Source organism: Rhamphochromis longiceps, linkage group LG4 (assembly GCF_057381845.1).
Source record: "Rhamphochromis longiceps isolate RC_006_pf linkage group LG4, R_longiceps_female_GT1.1, whole genome shotgun sequence".
Taxonomy (NCBI): Eukaryota; Metazoa; Chordata; class Actinopteri; order Cichliformes; family Cichlidae; genus Rhamphochromis; species Rhamphochromis longiceps.
Window position 1 is genome coordinate 5,922,028 of NC_140560.1, and position 22,184 is coordinate 5,944,211.

The following is a 22,184-nucleotide window of genomic DNA, read 5'->3' on the forward strand; positions in this document are numbered from 1 at the left end:
TGTGACCAATGAGCTGACAGCACACTTATGACAATTCGAGTATGACAATTCAGATTATCTCATTGGTCGAGGAAAGGTCGCTTGCGGAGAAAATACCGGAAGACAACAGATGACCACAACAACAAGCATGGCCAACAGGGAAACAAACGCCGACACTGCGGTGCACGTCTCGGATGACAGTACACCTAAAGCTGGGCAGACACTGCGATTTTTTTCAGTCAAGTTATTCAGCTCTTGCTCAAACTGCACGATTGACTCGCAGGGATTAGAAGTTTGCAGGTCACGATGCAGGGTCTCACACTATACGGCCCGATGCTCTGATGCGACCTGAGTGCTCACACTGTGCCAACATAACATGAAGGTTATAACAGAAAATCTGTCGCTCGCTCTCTCTGTCTTTCACTCACACAGACACACCACCATCAACTTTGCTAAATTGCTAATGAAAAACATGATCAGGCAGCTGTGATTGAGCAGCAGTGTAAATCCAACTATTTTCACGGTTGTTGTGGTCGTGATAATTTTGTGATGCCACATCGAAAAGGCTCGGATGAGCTTTCCAAAGTTCTACAAGTGCCTCCATCACTTGTGTCCAGATCACACGCTGCACAGCCGTGCTGCGCCGTCTTTTTCACCGATGTTTACGTGTTTGCGCATGAGCAGTGTGAGCGGCTGTGGTGACACCCTCACGAGCGATTGATGATCGGGAGCTGGTCGTGAGGTGTTAATCGCTTCTCGTTACCCCACGTATACTACACGATGCACGATGAAGGCCAAAATCGGGCCGATCACCAAATCGGTCGCACGACTCAAAAATCGGCTCAAAATGGGCCAAAAATCGCACAGTGTGAGCCCAGCGTTAGAGCAGCAATGTTTGTTCCCCTCAGAGAAAGAAAAGAAAAAAGGCTGCAAAAGTACAGGGAGGACTGGGAAAAGGAAAACACCTGGCTGGGAAAGTGCACGATAACACCTATAAAGCGCACTGCACTGTGTGCCGGCGCACTTTTTCCATAGGCATGCTTCTAGTGGTGGGCACAAGAAGAACATGAGGGGCGTGAAAGCTCGGGGAACCCTTAACCAATTTTTTGTCCACCAGGCCACGGCAGAAGCAGATATGGTATGTAAACACTGGTTTGTTGTTTAAACCCTCTGGTTAAGGTTAATATGGGCATGTGCGGTGAATATCAGCGCTATGTGGCCAGAAGTGTGATAATATCATTTATTTTGTGTAATAAACAACTGCAAGGATGGATGATTACAACAAATAGATGAATAATACATAAAAGTAATACATAGATGAATAATGATGATGAGTTAAGGTGCGTAATCATGGGAACAAGTGGGTTTACAAACAGGAGCAGCTGATTAGCATTAGAAAAGCTGAAATAATACCGCAACTGAAGCCAATTGTACTAAATGCACTATATGTGCACTGTTACAAGAATATTTTTCGTTCTATTGCTTTCTATTAATTTATATAATTTTAAGTTAAGCAGGACAGAGTTCTTTTAAAGAAAGATTTACTTATATTCTCAAAAGTTAAGCATGACAGGCTTCTGTTTAAGAAAGAGACCTGTTTTACTGTGTTAATGTTGTCATTTTGAGCTAAAAATAAATGGCTAAATGATCATTTGTTTCCCATATGGTCATATCACAAAGAATATGCATCTGCTTAAATCAAATTCAAGTCAAATGGTTAAAAAATAATTTCACACACACAAAAAAAGAGCTACCACACTGGGAAGGGTGAAGACAACTGGGTTGCCCGGCCCTGGCCACGAGGTGTCCCTTATTTATTTTTCAGGGAGTTGGCAACCCTACAAGTAGGCAGTGTTGGGGAGTAACGGAATACATGTACCGCCGTTACGTATTTAGAATACAAAATATGAGTAACTGTATTCCGTTACAGTTACCGTTTAAAAAGGTGGTATTCAGAATACAGTTACTTTGTTGAAATAAATGGAATACACTGGGGTACTTTCCTGTTTCATTTTGTCGCGGGTCAGGACTGTTTGGGTTTTGTTTGACAGCTACGATCTGTTGTTCCAGGCGGCAGCGTTACGGTTGCCATGGTTACAGGGCGACGCTCTCTCTCTCTGCGACTGTGTGTTTCCTGGGTGAGAGAGCGCCTTTTCGTTGTTGTTGTGCTAAGCTAACAGGCAGAATGCTACAAGCATAGCTCTAAAGAATGTAGCATCATGTTCAGTGTAGTCCGTGCTGCAGGGAGAATGGACTGCCATACACGTTATGTGTCTGTGAGCGCTAGGAGGGAGAAAAAGGGGAGTGGAAAGGTACGAGCAGTCATCGAGCAAAAACGGGAGCTGGAAGCATGTAAATATAATAATAACCACTGCAGCCAAGAAGAGTGCCTGACGAGCCCAGTTGTAAGTAAGCTATTAAGACTCGACTGTACACTGTGTTCGTGTTTTCCTCCGAAAACAACAAGTTCCGTTGGAGCAGCCTTTCAACGCCTCTCTCTGTCTGTCGCAAGAAAAGTTGACCCACACAACAAAGTAGAGCTATTTTTCGGCTACCAGCCGACAGGGACCCCGCCGTATTATGCTGGGCTTACACTGTGCGATTTTTTCAGTCGCGCGATTCAGCTCCTGCTCAAACTGTACGATTGACTCGCAGGGGTTAGAAGTTCATAGGTCACGATGCAGGGTCTCACACTATACGGCCCGATGCTCTGATGCGACCTGAGTGCTCACACTGTGCGTCCATAAAAATGAAGGTTATAACAGAAATTCTGTCGCTCGCTCTCCCTCTCCGTCTTTCACTCACACAGACACACCACCACCATCAACTTTGCTAAATTGCTAATGAAAAACATTGGTCAGGCAGCTGTGATTGAGCAGCAGTGTCGATCCAACTATTTTCACGGTTGTTGTGGTCGTGATAATTTTGTGAGGCCACATCGAAAGGGCTCGGATGGTTCTACAGGTTGTGCCTCCATCGCTTGTGTCCAGATCACACGCTGCACTGCCGTGCTACGCCGTCTTTTTCGCTGACATTTGTGTTTGCGCGTGCGCAGTGTGGCAAACTGCGGTGACACCCTCACGACCAAGCGATTGATGATCGGGAGCTGGTCGTGAGGTGTCAATCGCTTCTCGTTACCCCACGTATACTACACGATGCACGACGCACGATGAAGGCCAAAATCGGGCCGATCGCCAAAACGATCGCACGACTCAAAAATCGGCTCAAAATGGGCCAAAAATCGCACAGTGTGAGCCCAGCATTAGTCAGAGGTCCCTTTACTACAGTTCAGAGTCGTGGACCTTCAGTAATAGTAATAAATCACACAGCAATAGTACATTCACATTGTTGTAAAAAGCATGATAATATTGTAGCGGGTCAGGGCTGTTCGGGGTTCTGCTTGTACAGTTATGTTTTGTGTATGTTGCCATGGTGACGGGTGACGCCCTCTCGCTGCGACGGTGTGTCCTTCCGGGGTCAGAGGGCGCCCTATGTGTGTTGTGGTTGCCGCGCTGAGCAGTTAGCTAGTGGCAGTGTGTTCTTCTGCAAATGTAATAAACGGCTGTGCTCCCTGGCTAGCTCACGGGAAGCAAGACCAAACGATACCTCCGTCTCCTCCTTGTCTGAACTCGCCACAATATATTAAGTAATCCAAAGTATTCAGAATACGTTACTGTCATTGAGTAACGGAATAGGTTACAGAATACATTTTGGGGCATGTATTCTGTATTCTGTAATGGAATACATTTTAAAAGTAACCTTCCCAACACTGCAAGTAGGAGTGAACTGCTCTATTAGGGTGATATGGTACTAAGTAGTATTAACAAGATATGATGGGCTTGATTATTTAAGACCTTTTATGTCAGGAAAAGGGTTTTAAATTTGATTCTGGATTCAATAAGGAGCCCAAGAAGGAAAGGAGAAATCCATCCATCTATCTTTCCCTGCTCCCAGGTGGCCAAACGCCTCACCCTATCTCTAAGGGAAATGCCAGCCACCCTTTGGAGAGAGCTCATTTCTGCCGCTTACACCCTCGTTCTCATTCTTTCAGTCACTACCCAAAGCTTGTGACTATAGGTGAGGATGGGGACTTAGATCAAGCGGTAAATCAAGAGCTTCGCTTTTGCGGTCAGCTCTCTCTTTACCATGACAGACTGGTACAGCGTCTAAATAGCCATTCACCTGTTACACCGCCTATTTGTCAAGCTTCCTAGTCTCACGTTCAGCTGTTGGAGGGTGAGATCTTCGCTGTGGTATTGATGGTATTTTCCTAGGTATTGATATTGAATCTAACTTAAAGCAACTCTGTTGCTTGTGAAGCTCGCACACAAGAATTTCACTCACATGTACTGTACCAATGTACCTGCACATGTGATGTGACAATAAAAGTGATTTGATTTGATTTAAAATTCGAGTGTCATGATGACTCTACCTAAATCGTGTAATGAATGCTTCAATCTGCTCTCAGATGCTGCTGTTAAATTCAACATCATTTTGGTAGTGTTCTTTTTTTTAAAGACATTTTTAATGAGCACCCGCCAGCTAGGTTTTTCAACTTTTTTATTTCTCATGGTGTCTCATTTTGACACCACTGATCATGCCACTTACCAACAAGTTACACAAGTGACATCAGTGGCACTGTTTACAAGTTTTGGCATACTTAAGGTCCCTGAGTTGTTGACCTGTGGCTTTGTGTTTTATGGATTCATGATGTATTCTTTTGGATTTGTCATAGTATTCATGTTCAAGACTTATTTTGTCCCCTGTTTAAATTAGTGCTTCTGAGTTTGTCATCTTTGCTTTTAGTTCTTGGTTTCTCTTTAGATAAGAAGTTATTTCTGTTTCAAGTTAGATGGAAACATCTACATATAGGCAAATAAAAATCTTCAAAATGTAAGAGAACTGTTTTTATTATTATTATTAATTTTGTTAGATTTTTTTAAATATCGGATGTTGGAATTAATTGTATATAACTATAATAAATTTGGTACAAAAAACCGAGAGAGGAATTTAGTTCCTTTTCTGCTGTCAGCTCAGCAGACTGAGGTAGCTCAGTCTGTAGAATTACAGTAGTAACAGGACAGGCTGTCATGTGTAGGCTGTGTGCAGGCAGGAGTGGTGGTAAGGAGGACCCAATGTACAAACACTCTGAGGCAGAAAGTAAACTCAAACTTTGATTTATTGCTAGATGGCAGACAGAGAACTAACAAAACTAAAAATACAAAAACTAAACTGAAAATAACAATAAACTGAACTGACAAGCAGACAGACCACACAGCATGAAATGAGGGTAGATCACAACATAGACAGAGGAAAACACAGAGCTTAAATACACAGAGGGAGCAATCAGGGAATGAGAGACAGGACGAAAACACAGCTGGAACAAATCAGGCCTAGTGAGACAAGGGAAGCAAAACCAGATACATTAACATAGGACACAGACTTTTAAAGTAAAACAGGAAACATAACACAGAGATGCGGACTTAACAAGGGGATACAGCTGACAGGGGAGACAGAGCAACTACGAGCACAGACAGAAACCAGAAGGCAGTACTCTAACAAAGAAACCAAAAGATTAGAAATGATGAATAAGGGCAAAATCAAAGTTAAACAGCAATGACAACTCAAAACTCTGGGTCAATGACCCAAGTCTCCTTTTTTTTTTTTTTCCTTTCTTGTGTCCCGTTTGGATCTTTAGCCATCAGAATTGTTGTCTTAAGGCCAAGAAAGATGCCAAGCGGATTTATTTTACCAAGTGGATCATCATGGCCTTGCCATATTGGTCCATTTGATTGACCTTTATTATAATTATGAATTTATTTTATTTTCAGTTGCTACAAACGGGACAGACATGACTGGGGGATAGGACAGGGAGAAAGAATGAAAGAAAGAGAGGGAGAGAAAGAAAACCAAAGGGGAGAAGAGACGGTGAGAAGGGGGGGAAGAAAGAAAGAAAAACAAACAAAAAAAACAAAACACCCGGGTCACCTGTATGGAGAAAAAAAACAGAAGAGAAAGCAAACAACAAAGAGCAGCATAAAAAAAACCGGCACCATCACAATAAACTAGCTAGCAGTAGATATCAGTAGATACAAAATAATAAATGATATTGTGCAGCACGCAAGATAGACAGCGCACAATGTGCTTTGAGGCAGCAGCCAAGAAAGCTGTAGTCCGCGTATGTGAATACCCGTGTGTACACCTGTGTGCATACCTGTGTGGATCAGCATGCTTGCATTCCAAAGGTTTCTCCGTGTAACGATCTGCTAGGGAGTGTGGGGAGCCACAGCCCCGTCCTCCAGGGTATGAAGCAGGTATGGAGGAGATCAAAACTCCAGACATCCAGAGGCCCCCAGAACACAAGAGACCAAGGAAGACCAACAGAGGGGCAGCAGGGAGGCCCCACACTCCAGACCGCAGTCGGACGGCCAACTCCTCCTCCTAGCCCCCCCGCTCCAGCAGGCCGCAGAGAACGGGGGTGAGAGAAGACTCCAAACCTCCCTCCACCCGCTCATTGTAGTGTTGATGCATGTGTGTTCTAAGGTGCAATTAAAACCCAGGAGGGCATGGAGCAACTACGAGCACAGACAGAAACCAGAAGGCAGTACTCTAACAAAGAAACCAAAAGATTAGAAATGATGAATAAGGGCAAAATCAAAGTTCAACAGCAATGACAACTCAAAACTCTGGGTCAATGACCCAAGTCTCCTAACACAGGCACAGAGATGAGTCCATAGTCAGAGGCCATAAGATCATTTGTAACCTTCACTAGTGCTGCTTCAGTATTGTGATTACTTCAGATTAATTATTATTCTCATTAATTAATGGGAGTACTTCTTTCAGCAGTCCTGTACTTGGCTCTGACAGACATGTTGATGGCTTGGAGGAAGTGATTGTTGAAGTTAATTAAGAAAGATCAATCAGAGAAAAAGAGTCAAATAAATATCAGTAGCATTAAAGATGTAAAGGATTTATCTGTGGGAGGTTATGAATTTTTTTTGATGGTTAAAATGTTCTTTGGAAACAAATTCATGAAGTGCCAGAACTAGTGATAGTTGGATAATGTAGTGATAAGACTACACACCTTTGGAGCAGGAGTTCAGTTCCCACCCAGTTTCCAGTAAGGGTCCTGGCTAAATCCCCCATGCTAAAAACCAAGCCCTGGAATGGCGTGGCTACATCTGCAGCAGGGACGCAAAACATTTCACTCCATGTTGTACTTTGTATGATTGTGTATGTGACAAATAAGGCTTGTTTGTTATTTAAATTATAGGATCAACTGAGCGCTGACGTTTTGTCAGCTTACAATTATAATTAGCTACAGTGCTGAAAATAAACCTTTGGTTGGTCTCATTATATTCAATCAGCGATGAATTGTAAGATGTCCGAGCTTTATGGAGGGTTTTTCTTTTTAATAGAGACACTTCTAATTGCTACTTTAGCACTTCTGATTTTATAGTCCAGTAAAGTCACACTAAATACATTCAGCAGCCTCTTTACTAGGTATGCCTCTTCAACTGCTTGTTAATATAAATATCTAATCACCCAATCAAGGGTCAGCATTTAGGCATTTAGACGTGGTGAAGAAAACCTGCTGAAGTTCAAATTAAGCACCAGAAATAAAAGTGATTGAGAGTGACATAGTAGTTTATACCTGACAGGCTGGTCTGAATGTTTCAGAAACTGCTAATCTACTTGGATTCTTTCAGACAATTAGGATTTACTGATGGTCTGAAAAAAAATAAAATCAGTAAGCAGCAGCTTTTCTGGGTAAATTAACCTTGTTGATGTCAGAGGTCAGGCGAGAATGGACAGACTACTTCAAGCTGATAGCAAGGTAACATTAAATCGAATAGCCACTTGTTACAACTGAGGTACAACACTGACCTTGTTGAAGCTATGCCACAAAGCTCTGAAGGCAAAAGGGGGTCCAACCCCATACTAGAAGGTATATAGGCATGTCAACTAAGACAGCCTTACAATATCCAGAGCCTTCAGGAAACTAGCGTGAACCTCCTCCTCCCTAGGGGCCCTGCCACTAATGATTTAACTGCCTGAGAGACCAGGTAACTGTCGGTACCTATAGCTGCCTCTGAAGGCCCATGGGCTACCCAAGCCTGAGCGGACTCCTTCAACCTGATGTTCCCTTCACCTCTGGTGTCCACCATCTGGTTCAGGGATTATTACCATGACGGGCACCAACCACCTTGTGGCTGCAGCTCCTTTAGCAATGGAGGTGCTGAACATGGTTCATTTGTCCCCAGTCTCCCTCAGAATGCTGTTGAAGCTCTGCCGAAGGTAGGAGTTGAAGATCTTGTGGACCAGAGCCTCTGTCATGCATCCCCAGCACACTCTCACCATACATTTAGGCACGCCAGGTCTATCCATCATCCCTCTGCCACCTGATCCAACTCACCACCAGATTAGGTTAGTAGTTCACAATTAAGCTTCTCTCTTCACCTGAATGTCCGGAACATATGACTGCAGATCTGATGCATCCATCCATCCATCCATCCATCCATCCATCCATCCATCTTCTTCTGTTTATCTGGGGCCGGGTCGCGGGGGCAGCAGCTTAAGCAGAGAAGCCCAGACCTCCCTCCCCCCAGCCACCTCCTCAGCTTATCCAGGGGAATACCAAGGCGTTCCCAGGCCAGCCGAGAGATTTAATCTCTCCAGCGTGTCCTGGGTCTGCCCCGGGGCCTCCTCCCGGTGGGACATGCCGGAATACCTCACCCAGGAGGCGCCCAGGAGGCATCCTTGTCAGATCCCTGAACCACCTCAACTGGCTCCTTCGATGTGGAGGAGCAGCGCCTCTACTCTGAGTCCCTCCCGGATGGCCAAACATCTCACCCTATCTCTAAGGGAGAGGCCAGGCACCCGTCGGTGAAAGCCCATTTCCGCTGCTTGTATCTGCGATCTTGTTCTTTTGGTCACTACCCACAGCTCGTGACCATAGGTGAGGGTAGGGACGTAGATCAACCGGTAAATTGAGAGCTTTGCTTTTACACACAGCTCCCTCTTCAACACAACTTCACCACAACTTTATCTTTGAAGATGCCGCCAGTAAGGATGGCTGCCGTCGCTCGGTGTCCTCCTCAACTTTGCATTCTTCTTATGTTCGTTATGTTATTTCTTAGTTTCTTTGCAGCCTGTGATGCTTTTATCCCCTATGATAGACAAACTCTCCTGAACATTCGACAAAACTCAAAAACCAACTTTTTTGTGAATGGTGGTGACTCACCTTTGCTACCTGGGCAGAAGAAACACCGGAGAAAAAGGGGTAAAAGAGCCAGGATTCGGGTCAGGCTGAGAAAAAGACGACATCGCACCCCGCTTGCCAGCATTCTTCTAGCAAACATAAAGTCCTTGGAAAACAAGCTGGATGAACTAAGGGCCAGGATAACTTTCCAAAGGGACATTAAGAACTGCAATGTCTTTGTTTTCACAAACAAAGACATTTCACATTGTCCCTGAGGAGCTCTCCATTAACCGCCGGGACAGAACAAAGGACTCAGGTAAATGTAGGGGAGGTGGCATGTGCGTAATGACCAACAAACGGTGGTGTACTGATGTACAGACAGTTTCGTCAGGGTGTTCTCCTGATTTTGAACACCTCATGATCAGATGCAGACCCTTTTATTTGCCCAGGGAGTTTACAGCGGTATTCTGCACCGGACGAACTGTTTGACATTATCGACCGGCATGAAGCGTTACACCCGGAGGCTGCTTTTATCGTGGCTAACGACTTTAATAAAGCCAACATGAAGAAAGTTCTGCCGAAGTTTTACCAGCATGTAAACTTTCCAACCCGTGGTCACAACACCTTGGACCATGTTCACACTCTGTACGCACATGCCTACAAAGCCCACCCCGACTGGCCTTTGGCAAATCAGAACACTCCTCTGTTCTGCTGCTGCCAGCCTATTGGCAGAGGCTGAAAAGCGACCAGCCCATGACGGTTCAGTTCAACGGTGGACCGACCAATCAGACAGCACCCTGCGTCACTGCTTTAGCATCACAGACTGGGAAATCCGCTGCTGACAACAATATCAACAATTATGCTGATTACGTAACAGACTTTATTCACAAATGCACCAATGACGTTGTACCGAGGGCTATTGTACGAACCTATGCCAACCAGAAGCCGTGGGTTAGCGGAGAGGTCCGCGCAGTGCTCAGAGCACAGACTACAGCCTTTAAATACGGAGACCCAGGTGAATGCAAAACATCCCGGTATACACTCAGGAAACCAATAAAGAAGGTTAAAGAAGGGCAGTACAAAGAAAAGGTGGAACTCTGCTACAGCAACTCCAACACCAGGAACATGTGGAGTGGTCTGAAGACCATCACAGACTACAAGGGAAACAGCGGCAGAGTGAGGGAGGTAACTGCTTCTCTACCTGATGAGCATGTGTCTTCACAGACATTTTTAACCTTTCCCTGCTCCAGTCTGCTGTCCCAAAATGTTTTAAGAGGACCACCATCATCCCTGTCCCTAAGGAAATGAATGTGAGCTTCCTAAATGACTATCGCCCAGTAGCACTCACCTCCATTGCCATGAAGTGCTTTGAGCGTATAGTCAAAGCTCACATCACATCTTTACTCCCTGCTTCACTTGATCCGTTCCAGTTTGCCTACAGGCCCAACAGATCTACAGACGATGCAATAGCAGTTGCACTTTACACTGCCCTCTCTCACCTGGACCAGAAAAACACATATGTGTGGATGCTGTTCATAGACTACACCTCCACCTTCAACACCATCATACCATCCAGACTCGTCATGAAACTCCATGACCTGAACATCAGCTCCTCCCTGTGCAGCTGGATCCTGACACACAGACCTCAGTTGTTTCGGATTGGCAGCAACAACTCATCCACACTCACACTCAGCACAGGTGCCCCCCAGCGATGTGTGCTCAGCCCCCTGCTGTACACGCTGTTCACCCACGACTGTACAGCAACACAAAGCTCCAACACCAATGTTCCCTCTAAGCTGCGCGTGTGCGCAATTGCGCACTGCTGGCACGGTCTCTGCACTCAGAAAATCTGCATTGCGCACAAAAAAATCTAACCTGAATTGAAATTAATAATATTTTAACAATTCTGTTTTGCAGTGTTAGTCAGTAAGTGACTGGCTGCTCCCGTATAGGATTAGAACGATGCCACCTTATCCCATAGTCCAGCCAATAATGCGATTTACATTCGTATACACGCAGCTAATCAACATCGTTGACAGGCTATGACAGCTAGCAAAGCGGCGTGACTGATGTGGAGTGAAGCCACGTTAATGACAACGTGTACAACCATTGGAGATGTGAGCAGGAGAGACGGAACAATTGACAGAAAAAGTGTGAACTTTATACCAGTTTTCAAATTGTGTTGATCGGCCACGTAAAACCAGAGTTATGATAAAAATTATAGGGAACATTGTCCAACACCATCATCAAATTTGCAGACGACACTACCATCACCGGCTGCATTTCTGATGGAGATGAGGCGGTATACAGGGCAGACGTAAGAGTCCTGACATCATGGTGCTGCAACAACAACCTGCTGCTTAACGTCAGCAAAATCAAGGAGCTCATCGTGGATTACAGGAGACTGCAGAGAGGAGGCCACACCTCCATCCACATCGAAGGAGCAGAGGTGGAGAGCGTCAGCTGCTTCAGATTCCTGGGCATCAACATCAGCGAGGCTCTGAGCTGGTCACACCATGTTGATGTGCTAACAAAGGCAGCAAGACAGCGGCTGAGAAGATTCAGCATGAACCTCAGAATACTTACAAACTTCTATCGATGCACCATTGAGAGTATTCTGACTGGCTGCATCACCATCTGGTACGGCAGCTGTAATGCTCTGGACCGTAAAGCTCTGCAGAGGGTTGTGAGATCAGCACAGTGTATCACCAGGACTGAACTGCCAGCCATGCAGGATCTCTACAGACATCGCTGCATGAGGAAGACGCAGCGGATCCTCTCTGATCCCAGCCACAGACCTTTCACACTCCTGCCGTCCGGCAGGTGGTTCAGGAGCATCCAGACCCACATTACCAGACACAGAGACAGTTACCCACAAGCCATCAGACTTTTGAACTGCTGACATTCCATACACACAACTACACACTCGCTACAATTACAGGACTTTGCACACTACCACTTCAACAAATGCCACTTAAATGCTCGTTGCACAACTTTGCACAAACTTGTAAATACCACCTTGTCTTAATTCTCTAATATTATTACTTTGTTTTTCTCCTTTTCTCCTTGTCATTGTTATTAATATTATTATTACTACTGCTAAATTCTGTTATTTTCTCCTTAATAAACTGCACACTCTCTATATGCTCATGTAAGGCTGAGGAGCACGAGCCAAAAATTTTCATTATGGATAAATGTGGCTACACTGTTTATCTGTACACGACAATAAAACTTGAAACTGAAACAGACCGGTGCAGCATCCGCATCACTGCAGACAAGAAAGCCTAATTTCTGCTGTTCAGCACTGAAGAAATGTAAACTTTTACAAATTCTGCCAAATTGCAAAACGCTCAGCCGTGTTTCTAATAAAACCTCTCTAACTTTGCTCTGCTTCACTTCAGCGGCATCAGGTAATGTTCATATGTTGATTCATGGATTTCTTCAGTTTTTGATCTACTGCAGAATATTTTTAAGGTGGTTATCGGCTATAAAAAGCCAGGCCAGAAAATTTCCTTTATATTTTTCTGTGTTTTATCCTTTACTTCAGTTACTCTGACACAACGGCATCTGCTGTGATGCTTGCACCTCTGAGTCTCACAAGTGTCAGCTTTGTTTTAGATTTAAAAATATGGATATGTACTGATAAATGATCAGAATATATAATATTTCTGACTGTCTGAGTCAAAATTGAATCCAATTAAATCGGGACCTTGTCATTCAGAACCGAATCAGTTATAGAAATCAAATCGATACCCAGCGCTAGTCCAAAACTGTAAGTGGAGCCACAAAAGAGAAGATGAACATATCCACAAAGGTTTTTATAATTACTATATTCATAATGTATTTAAATAGATTTATAATGCCAGAGCCACGTCCTGAATGTTGAATTTTATGGTTCTTGTTCTGCTTTTATTCAGACATTATCACAACATTGCAACACATTTTCATATTGTCTTTTTTTGTATTCACATTAGCTTTGATATGTTTTATTTGTGTTTATTCTATGGACTGATTTTTACACACATCCAACTAAACCTGTCACTGACAATACATTTTCTGAACTGAACTTCAATTTCCATTTCCTAGTACAATCTGGACAAATGTTTTGCTTTCTTTATTATTTCCCAGCTATAGTTACTATTTCACAAATCAAGTTTTTGATCTATCTACACTCAACAAAAATATAAACGCAACACCTTAGTTACTGCTCCCATTCCCCATGGGATGGACGTAGAGACCTAAAATTCATTCCAGATACACAATATAACCATCCCTCCCAAACAGTGGTCACAAATCAGTCCAAATGTGTGGTAGTGGGCACATCTGCTATATTGAGATAATCCATCCCACCTCACAGGTGTGCCACATCAGGATGCTGATCTGACATCATGAGTAGTGCACAGGTGTACCTCAGACTGCCCACAACAAAAGGCCACCCTGGAATGTGCAGTTTTTTGCGCTATTGGGGGTCTGGGGACCCAGAACCGGTCAGTATCTGGTGTGACCACCATTTGCCTCATGCAGTGCAACACATCGTCGCATGGAGTCTGTCAATTGTGGCCTGTGGAATGTTGGTCCACTCCACTTCAATGGCTGTGCGAGGTTGTTGGATATTCGTGGGAACTGGTACACGCTGTCGTATACGCCGGTCAAGCACATCCCGAACATGCTCAATGGGTGACATGTCCGGTGAGTATGCTGGCCATGCAAGAACTGGGACATTCTCAGCTGCCATCTGCCCTGAACAATGTGAACCATGATTCATCCGTGAAGCGCACACCTCTCCAATGTGCCAGACGCCATCGAATGTGAGCATTTGCCCACACAAGTCTGTTACGGCGACGAGCTGGAGTCAGGTCAAGACCCCGATGAGGACGACGGGCATGCAGTTGAGCGTCCCTGAGACAGTTTGTGCAGAAATTGCTTGGTTGTGCAAACCAATTGTTCCAGCAGCTGTCTGGGTGGCTGGTCTCAGACGATCTTGGAGGTGAACCTGCTGGATGTGGAGGTCCTGGGCTGGTGTGGTTACACGAGGTCTGCGGTTGTGAGGCCGGTTGGATGTGCTGCCATATTCTCTGAAACGCCTGTGGAGACGGCTTATGGTTGAGAAATGAACATTCAATGCACGGGCGACAGATCTGGTTGACATTCCTGCTGTCAGCATGCCAATTGCACGCATCCTCATTGCTTGTGGCATCTGTGGCATTTTGCTGTGAGACAAAACTGCACATTCCAGGGTGGCCTTTTGTTATGGGCAGTCTGAGGTACACCTGTGCACTACTCATGATGTCAGATCAGCATCCTGATGTGGCACACCTGTGAGGTGGGATGGATTATCTCAATATAGCAGATGTGCCCACTACCACACATTTGGACTGATTTGTGACCACTGTTTGGGAGGGATGGTTATATTGTGTATCTGGAATGAATTTTAGGTCTCTACGTCCATCCCATGGGGAATGGGAGCAGTAACAAAGGTGTTGCGTTTATATTTTTGTTGAGTGTACAATACATAGTACACCCTTTACTAAGCTATGAGTTTCAGTGCGGTACTGTTACAGTATATATTTTTACTTCCCCCACAGAAAATATCATACCGGAACAGTGTGTCTAACACTGCATCATGAAAGAGACTACAGTTATGATGATGCTCCTGTCAGGTCAGTTTGAATTATTTATTTCCACTTCATTTATTTTCATTGTTTTAATTGCACAAAGAAAACAAAATGTGTGCATTTGTCTATGATTTTTTTGACCACAAATTATAAATTGAGTTTGTTTTCAAATGCTTCGAAGCGCACATTTGTGGTCAGTGATTTGACTGCACTCTGACATGTCACCCATTTTAGCTGTTTTTGCTACTAAAGACACCAAACTAAAAAAATTAATTATGTGTGTGTGTGTGTGTGTGTGTGTGTGTGTGTGTGTGTGTGTGTGTGTGTGTGTGTGTGTGTGTGTGTGTGTGTGTGTGTGTGTGTGCACATATCATTTCCACAGGACTGTTTTACTTACCTGGCTATTTTCCTCATCTTTACAACCTTGTTGAATATGGAAGAGACTGGACCAGAGCTCAGGAATACTGCAGGAACAAGTATACTGACCTAGCCATTGTACATAATGAGCAAGACTTGGCCAAACTGAGGAACCTCACAGAAGGGTTTTCTAATGTGTGGATTGGACTTATACCTGACACTGAAGCATGGAAGTGGTCTCTGGAAAACCAGGATTACTATGGTGAAGGGGAGACTGAGTTCAGGATGTGGAATGACGAGGAACCCAATGGTTTAGGACACCATAAAGTTTGTGCAGCAATGCTTAAAAATGGGAAATGGGCAGATGTAGAATGCAACAGCCAACTGCCATTCTTCTGCTACAATAAAAGTAATTAAATACAATATGCATACTGTATATCAGTGTCCTGATTATTATCATGACTATCATTGTAATCTCAAATGGAGGTGATGAATAAGTAACACAGATGTATAGCTCATTTGCATTCTTTGGCTGAGCAGTGAAGTTAGACCCTTACTTATGTTTCTTTGCTCAAATGTTTTCAGACACATCACGCTTCATATTTGTGAATATGAGTAACACCTGGGAGGATGCTCAGAGCTACTGCAGAAAGAACCACACTGACCTTGCCAGTGTGAGAAACCAATCTGAGAATGAAGAGCTGAAAAAGATAACAGTGAGTTCCTACACGTGGATTGGACTATACAGAAATTCCTGGAAGTGGTCGGATGGAACTGCACAGTTATTACACAACTGGGCTCCTGATAAACCATCCAAGATAGCCACAGATGCATGTGGGACTATATTTAAAGGCAAGTGGGTCAACTATCGTTGCGGTGAAAACTGGTACTTTGTCTGTTATACTGGTGAGTTCTGATTTTACTGTATTTTTAATATATTCTGATATTTTCTTTAGTCTCAGAAGATCGTTACATCACAGCATTTTTTTTCCCTCATTCTTTTTTTATAAACTCAGCACTCAGGGAGAGGAAGGTGCTGAAGATTAAGCTGAAGAAAACTGACCCCTCTGTGGAAATGGAGGACCTGGAGGAGGAAATCTTGGAAAAGGTCATACCTGAGTTTCAAATAATATTTACCTATAATGAAAAAAATAAACGTTTTACTCAAAGAAAGTCTTTATAACAGGTATGTGATATCAAAAATAAGACTGACAGCAAAACCGACATGAAATGAATCTTTTTTAAATAGATGAATATAGTAATAAAAATAATGATAATTCAAAATGTTATCAGGTGCCTCAGCATTTTTCAATTTAACGCAGTTAGCAGATCACAAAATATGTGCCCAAAACTGAAATCTGGGGCCACTTCCTGTATTGCAAGTGGCAACAAGGACCAGAGACAGTTCAGTGCATACTGCATTGCAGTCTTCAACATCTAAGTGAAATGCTTAAGGTCTTCTTGAGACTTTAGGATGAGAGTGAGTCCAGTCCAGTTTATTGTTCAGATAAACACCAAGGTACCTGTAGCTGTCCACAGCCTCAATGTCCATACCTTGGATGTTATTTGTGCCTGCGGAAGTCTACCACCAGCTCCTTGGTTTTATTAGTGTTGATCTGGAGGTAGCTCAGCTGGCACCACTCCACAAAGTCTAGGGTCAGATCTCTGTACTCCTTGTCGTCCCCATCAGTGATGAGGCCGACTATTACAGAGTCATCAGAGAACTTCTGCAGGAAGCACTGGGTGGAGTTGTGGGTTAAGTCTGCAGTGTAGATGGTGAAGAGAAACGGAGCCAGAACCGTTCCCGTTCCCTGTGGGGCCCCCGTACTGCAGACGACCCTGTCCGACACACAGCCCTGAGTTCTCACATACTGTGGTCCGTCGATGAGGTAGTCCAAAATCCAGGTAGAGAGGTGATGGTCCACACCTGAGTTCTCCAGCTTGTCCTTCAGGACTGTGGGCAGGACGGTGTTGAAGGCACTGGAGAAATCAAAGAACATGATTCTCACAGTGCTCCCAGCGGTCTCCAGGTGAGAGAGGGAACGATGCATGAGGTGAATGACGGCATCATCCGCTCCAATGCCAGGCTGGTAGCCAAACTGAAGAGGGCCCAGTGATGAGATCACCAGGTGCCAAAGCTGAGCCAGGACCAGCCGCTCCAGGGTCTTCATCAGGTGGGATGTCAGAGCCACTGGCCTGTAGCTGTTGAGGTCCTTGGGGCATGAGGTCTTTGGCACTGGTACAACATAGGAGGTTTTTACAGAGCTGTGGGACTCTCCCCAGCCTCAGGCTCAGGTTGAAGACGCACTCCATCACCCAACACAGTTGGTCTGCGCAGGACCTGACAACCTTTGAGCTGATACCATCTGGACCCGCTAACTTCCTGGCTTTAATCCTCCTCATTTCCCTCCTAACCTGGGTGGTGAGAAAGACAGGCTGGAGCCTTGTGTTGAGTTGTTTTGGATGCTGTTGTTGGGGATGGAGAGGAGTGAGCAGGGTGAGTAGAGGAGGTGTGAAGTGTCAGAGGTGGAACAGCAGCAGTGGGGGTGGGTGAGTTGAAGACTGCCTCATGGATGTGAAGCTAGTCAGAGCCTTTAACACTGTCTTATTTTGACTGAGCATAAAGATATGAATCGTAAGTGGGAAATAGATACCAATTAACACCTCACCATAAAAAAAGATCAGAATAGAGGTGGAAACCGTTCGTGAACCCCTAAGGGGAAACCACACCTATGCACGGCACAGGGGATTTGCCTCCAGTTGTGGTGTGCATTGAGGAAGGCAACATATTTTACACGTTTTCTTCATTTCGTCACTTTTTTTATTCATAGATCTGGGCAAACTGCACAATAAAGCTTATTTGAAAAGTCCAGTATTTGAAAAGTAAAATCTTACTGCTAAAAATACAAAACTGAGTTTAGTAATAATCTTTTTATAGAAGCCAACTAAAATATTGAAAAACAAACATTATTTACTGAAAATGTACTTAAAGTACAGTTTTGTTAATGTGTAGAAAGTGATATTTAAATGTCATCATTATAATTACATGTTCATCAAGTGATGAAGCTCTTTCTTTACCTCTAGGTAAATGATTTATTAAAACGTTTTCCCACAGACAAGTCTCATTAATCAGAGATATTTAAAGATTCAACAGGATATTAATGAAGCATTTATGTTTCACAGTTCAGACAGAGACTGACAGAGCATGGCCTGAGTGGAGTCTTCAAACTACAATGGGTGAAGCAGCCTGATGGGAAGAAGCATGTTGAAGAAGAGGAGGAAGTAAAAGAGGCAAACTGTGGGGTCAAATAAAACATTTCATTATCCACATTTGATTATTGAATTCTCCTATTCAGGACATATGTTTAATTGGTTAGGTTAATATTCTTACAGTAAGGTACAAGTTTTTACTTTAGCAATGAAGCTTATGCATAAATTCAATAAGTAAGATCAGTCATCAGTCATCTGCCTGCTTTCTTGGGTGTTCAGCTGCTTTCCTATTTACATGTCTACTGCTTTCTCACGCTGTCAATCTCAATACTGACATCATTACTTTAGTCCAATCATCTTTTCACCCTTTTGCTTTGAGCCAATTAGCCTCTGCTTCGCATGCTTTAAATCTCAGCTCTCCATTGTTCTTTTTTTAGACTTTTTTTGTGCAGCCTGCCTCCTCCCCATCTCCACCTCAGACACCTCAGACAGAGCTCTATTCAAACCTCAGTCTTCATCTTCACCACCACCACCATCTAGGCTCCAGGGGGCCGTGTCCTAAATCCTATACTGGTCCACTTGATTGTCATAGTTTATTAGGTTTAAAAAAAAAAATATATATATATATATATATATATATATATATATTATTATTATTATTATTATTATTATTATTATTATTATTATTATTATTATTATTATTATTTAGAGTTATTACAATCAGAACAGACATGACCATGGAATGGGAAAGATAAAAGAAAAGGAAAAAGAGAAGTTGGGAAGAAAATTAACAGAAGGAGAAAAATGGAGGAGAATAAGGACAGAGAGAAAAGACACTGAAAATCTGCTTCAACACCTTTTTGAAATAAAGATGTATTGATAAAAATAAATATAAGCAGCCAAGTACATTTGTTTTTAACCAGAAAATATTTTAGGAAACGGTTTGTGAGCTGTCAAGGATGATGCACACAACCAAATACAGGATTTAACACCTGGCCCTACAGAAGGAATAATAGTGGTGTTGTGGATGCATAACAATTTGACCATCTTAAATGTTGTTAGTCTTTCATATTCTGCTTATGCTGTAATGCTGATGACTTAAAGACAGAAATTATAGTCCACCAACCAGCTGCTGTCATTATTGACGTTATGTGTGAGAATAAGTTAGAATACATAGATAACTCTGTATCCAAAGGACTTAGAATGTCTTTCATATTTACTGACAGTCAGGAGAGTCAGGAGAGACTCAGATGTTGCCTAAGTTGCCTTTTATTTTTTGGATTTCATGAACTTACTTTATCCCTTTGAGTAATATTTAGAAACATATGTTCATATGGCAATATAAATTCATAGGTGGTAGTTCTATGTTGTCCTTCTGCTTAGGAGCATAGCTATATTGTATCCAGTAGCTTGCACATGCTTATCCTGTTGCTGTAACAAGTAAACCATTATGCAAATTGTCTGTTATGTTCATTTACCTACAGCCATCGTTGTCAACTCCCCATGCTGTCTCCGCTGGTGCAGTTGAACCAAACTTGTTGCATTAAAATCACTGAAGTGATTCCCAAGACTCTGGCATTTTTATTCAACTGTGATACAAATTTTGCTCATCTCCCTTGACTTTTAACCCAACAAACATGCTCTGTGTACCAATCAAATGAACTATGGAAGAGAGGCAAAAGGGAGGTCAGGCTGGCAAAGGGAGGACCCAAACGAGGACTTCCTATGTAGAATACAGTGTGTTTATTTAGAGTGAACAAATGACAAAATGCAAATAATCCCCAGTGCGTGCTCTCTTAGGGTGCTTGTTCCCTGCTCCCGTGCTGTGACTTCTCCCAGTGTCCGTGGTGAGTATTTCTGCTCCTTTCGTCTCGGTATACATGTTCCCCTCTTTCCACTCGTTTCTTCAATTCTCCTGGAAACAACAAAACAAATATTGTTTCCATAGAACTTTCTGCCAACCAAGTTTAATAGGACTTCTTATTCAGCTTGTCAGATCCCTTATCTTCTGGTGAGGCTGATGTTCAAAATATTGCTGCCTCAATTTGGTTTAGTTTAGCTAAAGTTCTTTTAGCTGTGATGTTCGTGGAAATAGGCCCTGGCAGGGTCTTCCAAAGCAAACTGATCTCCTGGAAGAGGCCAGAATAATCATAATTCAAAAACTTCCCAATAAATCTTAGATACTTTGTCTTAAAGTGGGTAATCAGGGCCCCCTAGTGGGGCCATACCTAGCAAGCATGGGTCTTGATCAGGTACAGTACAAAAGAAGTAATCATTTTCTATATGACTTATCCATCTATCGAAGCTATCTAAACATTTGCTATATGAAAAGTAACTGTCCAATGGCCTTGCCACCATTCCTATAATAGGAATGGTGGCTTTCATGAGTCTTTCTCATGACAGCAAGAACTGCAATTACTCATTCTCATCTCTGTGATGGAATTTTTCAGTGCAAAATGTCTCAGTTCAGCATTTTTAAGCTGTTTGTTGAACCATGTTGAATCATTACTGACCTCAATTGGGGCGAGTGAGGCCTGCAGTTGTTCAGATATTGTTCTGGATTTTTGTGACCTCCTGGATGAGTCAGCAGGTACAGCCTGCTCTGCACTTTCCTGTAGAGGGCGTCTGAATTGTGAGTCCAGTCCAGTTTATTGTTCAGATAAACACCAAGGTACCTGTAGCTGTCCACAGCCTCAATGTCCATACCTTGGATGGTATTTGTGCCTGCGGAAGTCTACCACCAGCTCCGTGGTTTTACTGGTGTTGATCTGGAGGTAGTTCAGCGGGCACCAGTCCACCCTAACCCTCTCCTGGAGTAATTGTGGTAGGTGGGCCAAACCTGGGAGGCTTCACCACTAATCCAAGTTTTTTTCATTTATGGATAATTGCTCTCACTGTGGTTTGCTGTAGTCTCAAAGCCTTAGGAATGACTTTGTAACCATTTCCAGACTGATAGATGTCAGTGAATTTTGTTTTTCATCTGCTCTTGAGATATTTTAGATTTTGGTATGATGTGTTGATTTTTGAGAGCTTTGGTAGCCTTTCCAAACAAGTAATACTTGTTTAGTTATTTTCCAAATGTACTGTCATGAACCTTAACATTTAAAATGTTAACTGAGGCCTGTAGAGTTAAAGATGAAGCTGTTTTTGTTTGTTGTTTTGTTTTGCATTTTATCTGAGCATTGCACAGGTGGACCGTGAAGTGATTTTGCAGGAATGTCCACTCCTGTGAAGAAAGTCAACTTTTTCCCCCCACTGTTGTGAATAACCTTTCTCACTGTAGAATAACTGACTTCAGTTTGTTTGGAAATGCCCTTGCTATACAACCATTCCCAGACTGACGGGCAGCCACATCTTCTTTCAGATTTTCCTTGTCATGGTGTTAAAAATCCCCCGAATAACCCAAACTTACAAAACAGAAAAGAAGTGATCCGAAGAAGAACTATACTCGTGCACCACCTCTAGGCTCTGTTATCAGGTTGTCTACACATTGTGGGGGTCATTGGCCAATCACAGGCCTTTTCAGTGAAAAAGGGTTGTTATGTTATGTTGTGGCCTTTTTGCACCGACAGATGAGGGATTTTATCTGTGTCATGACTCGCTCCGTAAAGTCGCACCCAAATCACTGGTAAATAGAAGTATTTATTTATTATTTATTTGGATTCAGTTGGTCCAGTGGAAAATCTCCTGTGGAGTGGATCATGGGACATGACAGAGTGTCCTAAGAATCACTCAATGGGTTCCACGACCAGGTACAACCTGTCATGGTTGGCTGTGTGGCAGGCAAGCAGAAGTGGTGGACCCAAAATTGCAGGACTCTT

At 43.3% G+C, this 22,184-nt stretch overlaps 1 protein-coding gene across 3 annotated transcripts; it reads left to right on the forward strand.

Moving 5' to 3' along the window:
* The first annotated feature begins 2,152 nt into the window (after positions 1–2,152).
* Positions 2,153–18,955, forward strand: LOC146670906 (putative C-type lectin domain family 20 member A). Of its 3 annotated transcripts, none has more exons than XM_085405086.1 (6): positions 2,153–2,388; positions 14,767–14,841; positions 15,179–15,562; positions 15,739–16,059; positions 16,170–16,261; positions 18,337–18,955. In XM_085405086.1, exons 2-6 carry the CDS (start codon positions 14,805–14,807, stop codon positions 18,463–18,465), a joined length of 963 nt encoding a protein of 320 aa, XP_085261212.1. In that variant the 5' UTR covers positions 2,153–2,388; positions 14,767–14,804; the 3' UTR covers positions 18,466–18,955. The 3 variants fall into 3 exon arrangements, with proteins under 3 accessions (XP_085261212.1, XP_085261211.1, XP_085261214.1); XM_085405085.1 differs by having other exon boundaries at positions 2,153–2,384; XM_085405088.1 differs by having other exon boundaries at positions 2,153–2,384; positions 18,342–18,955.
* Positions 18,956–22,184: the final 3,229 nt, after the last annotated feature.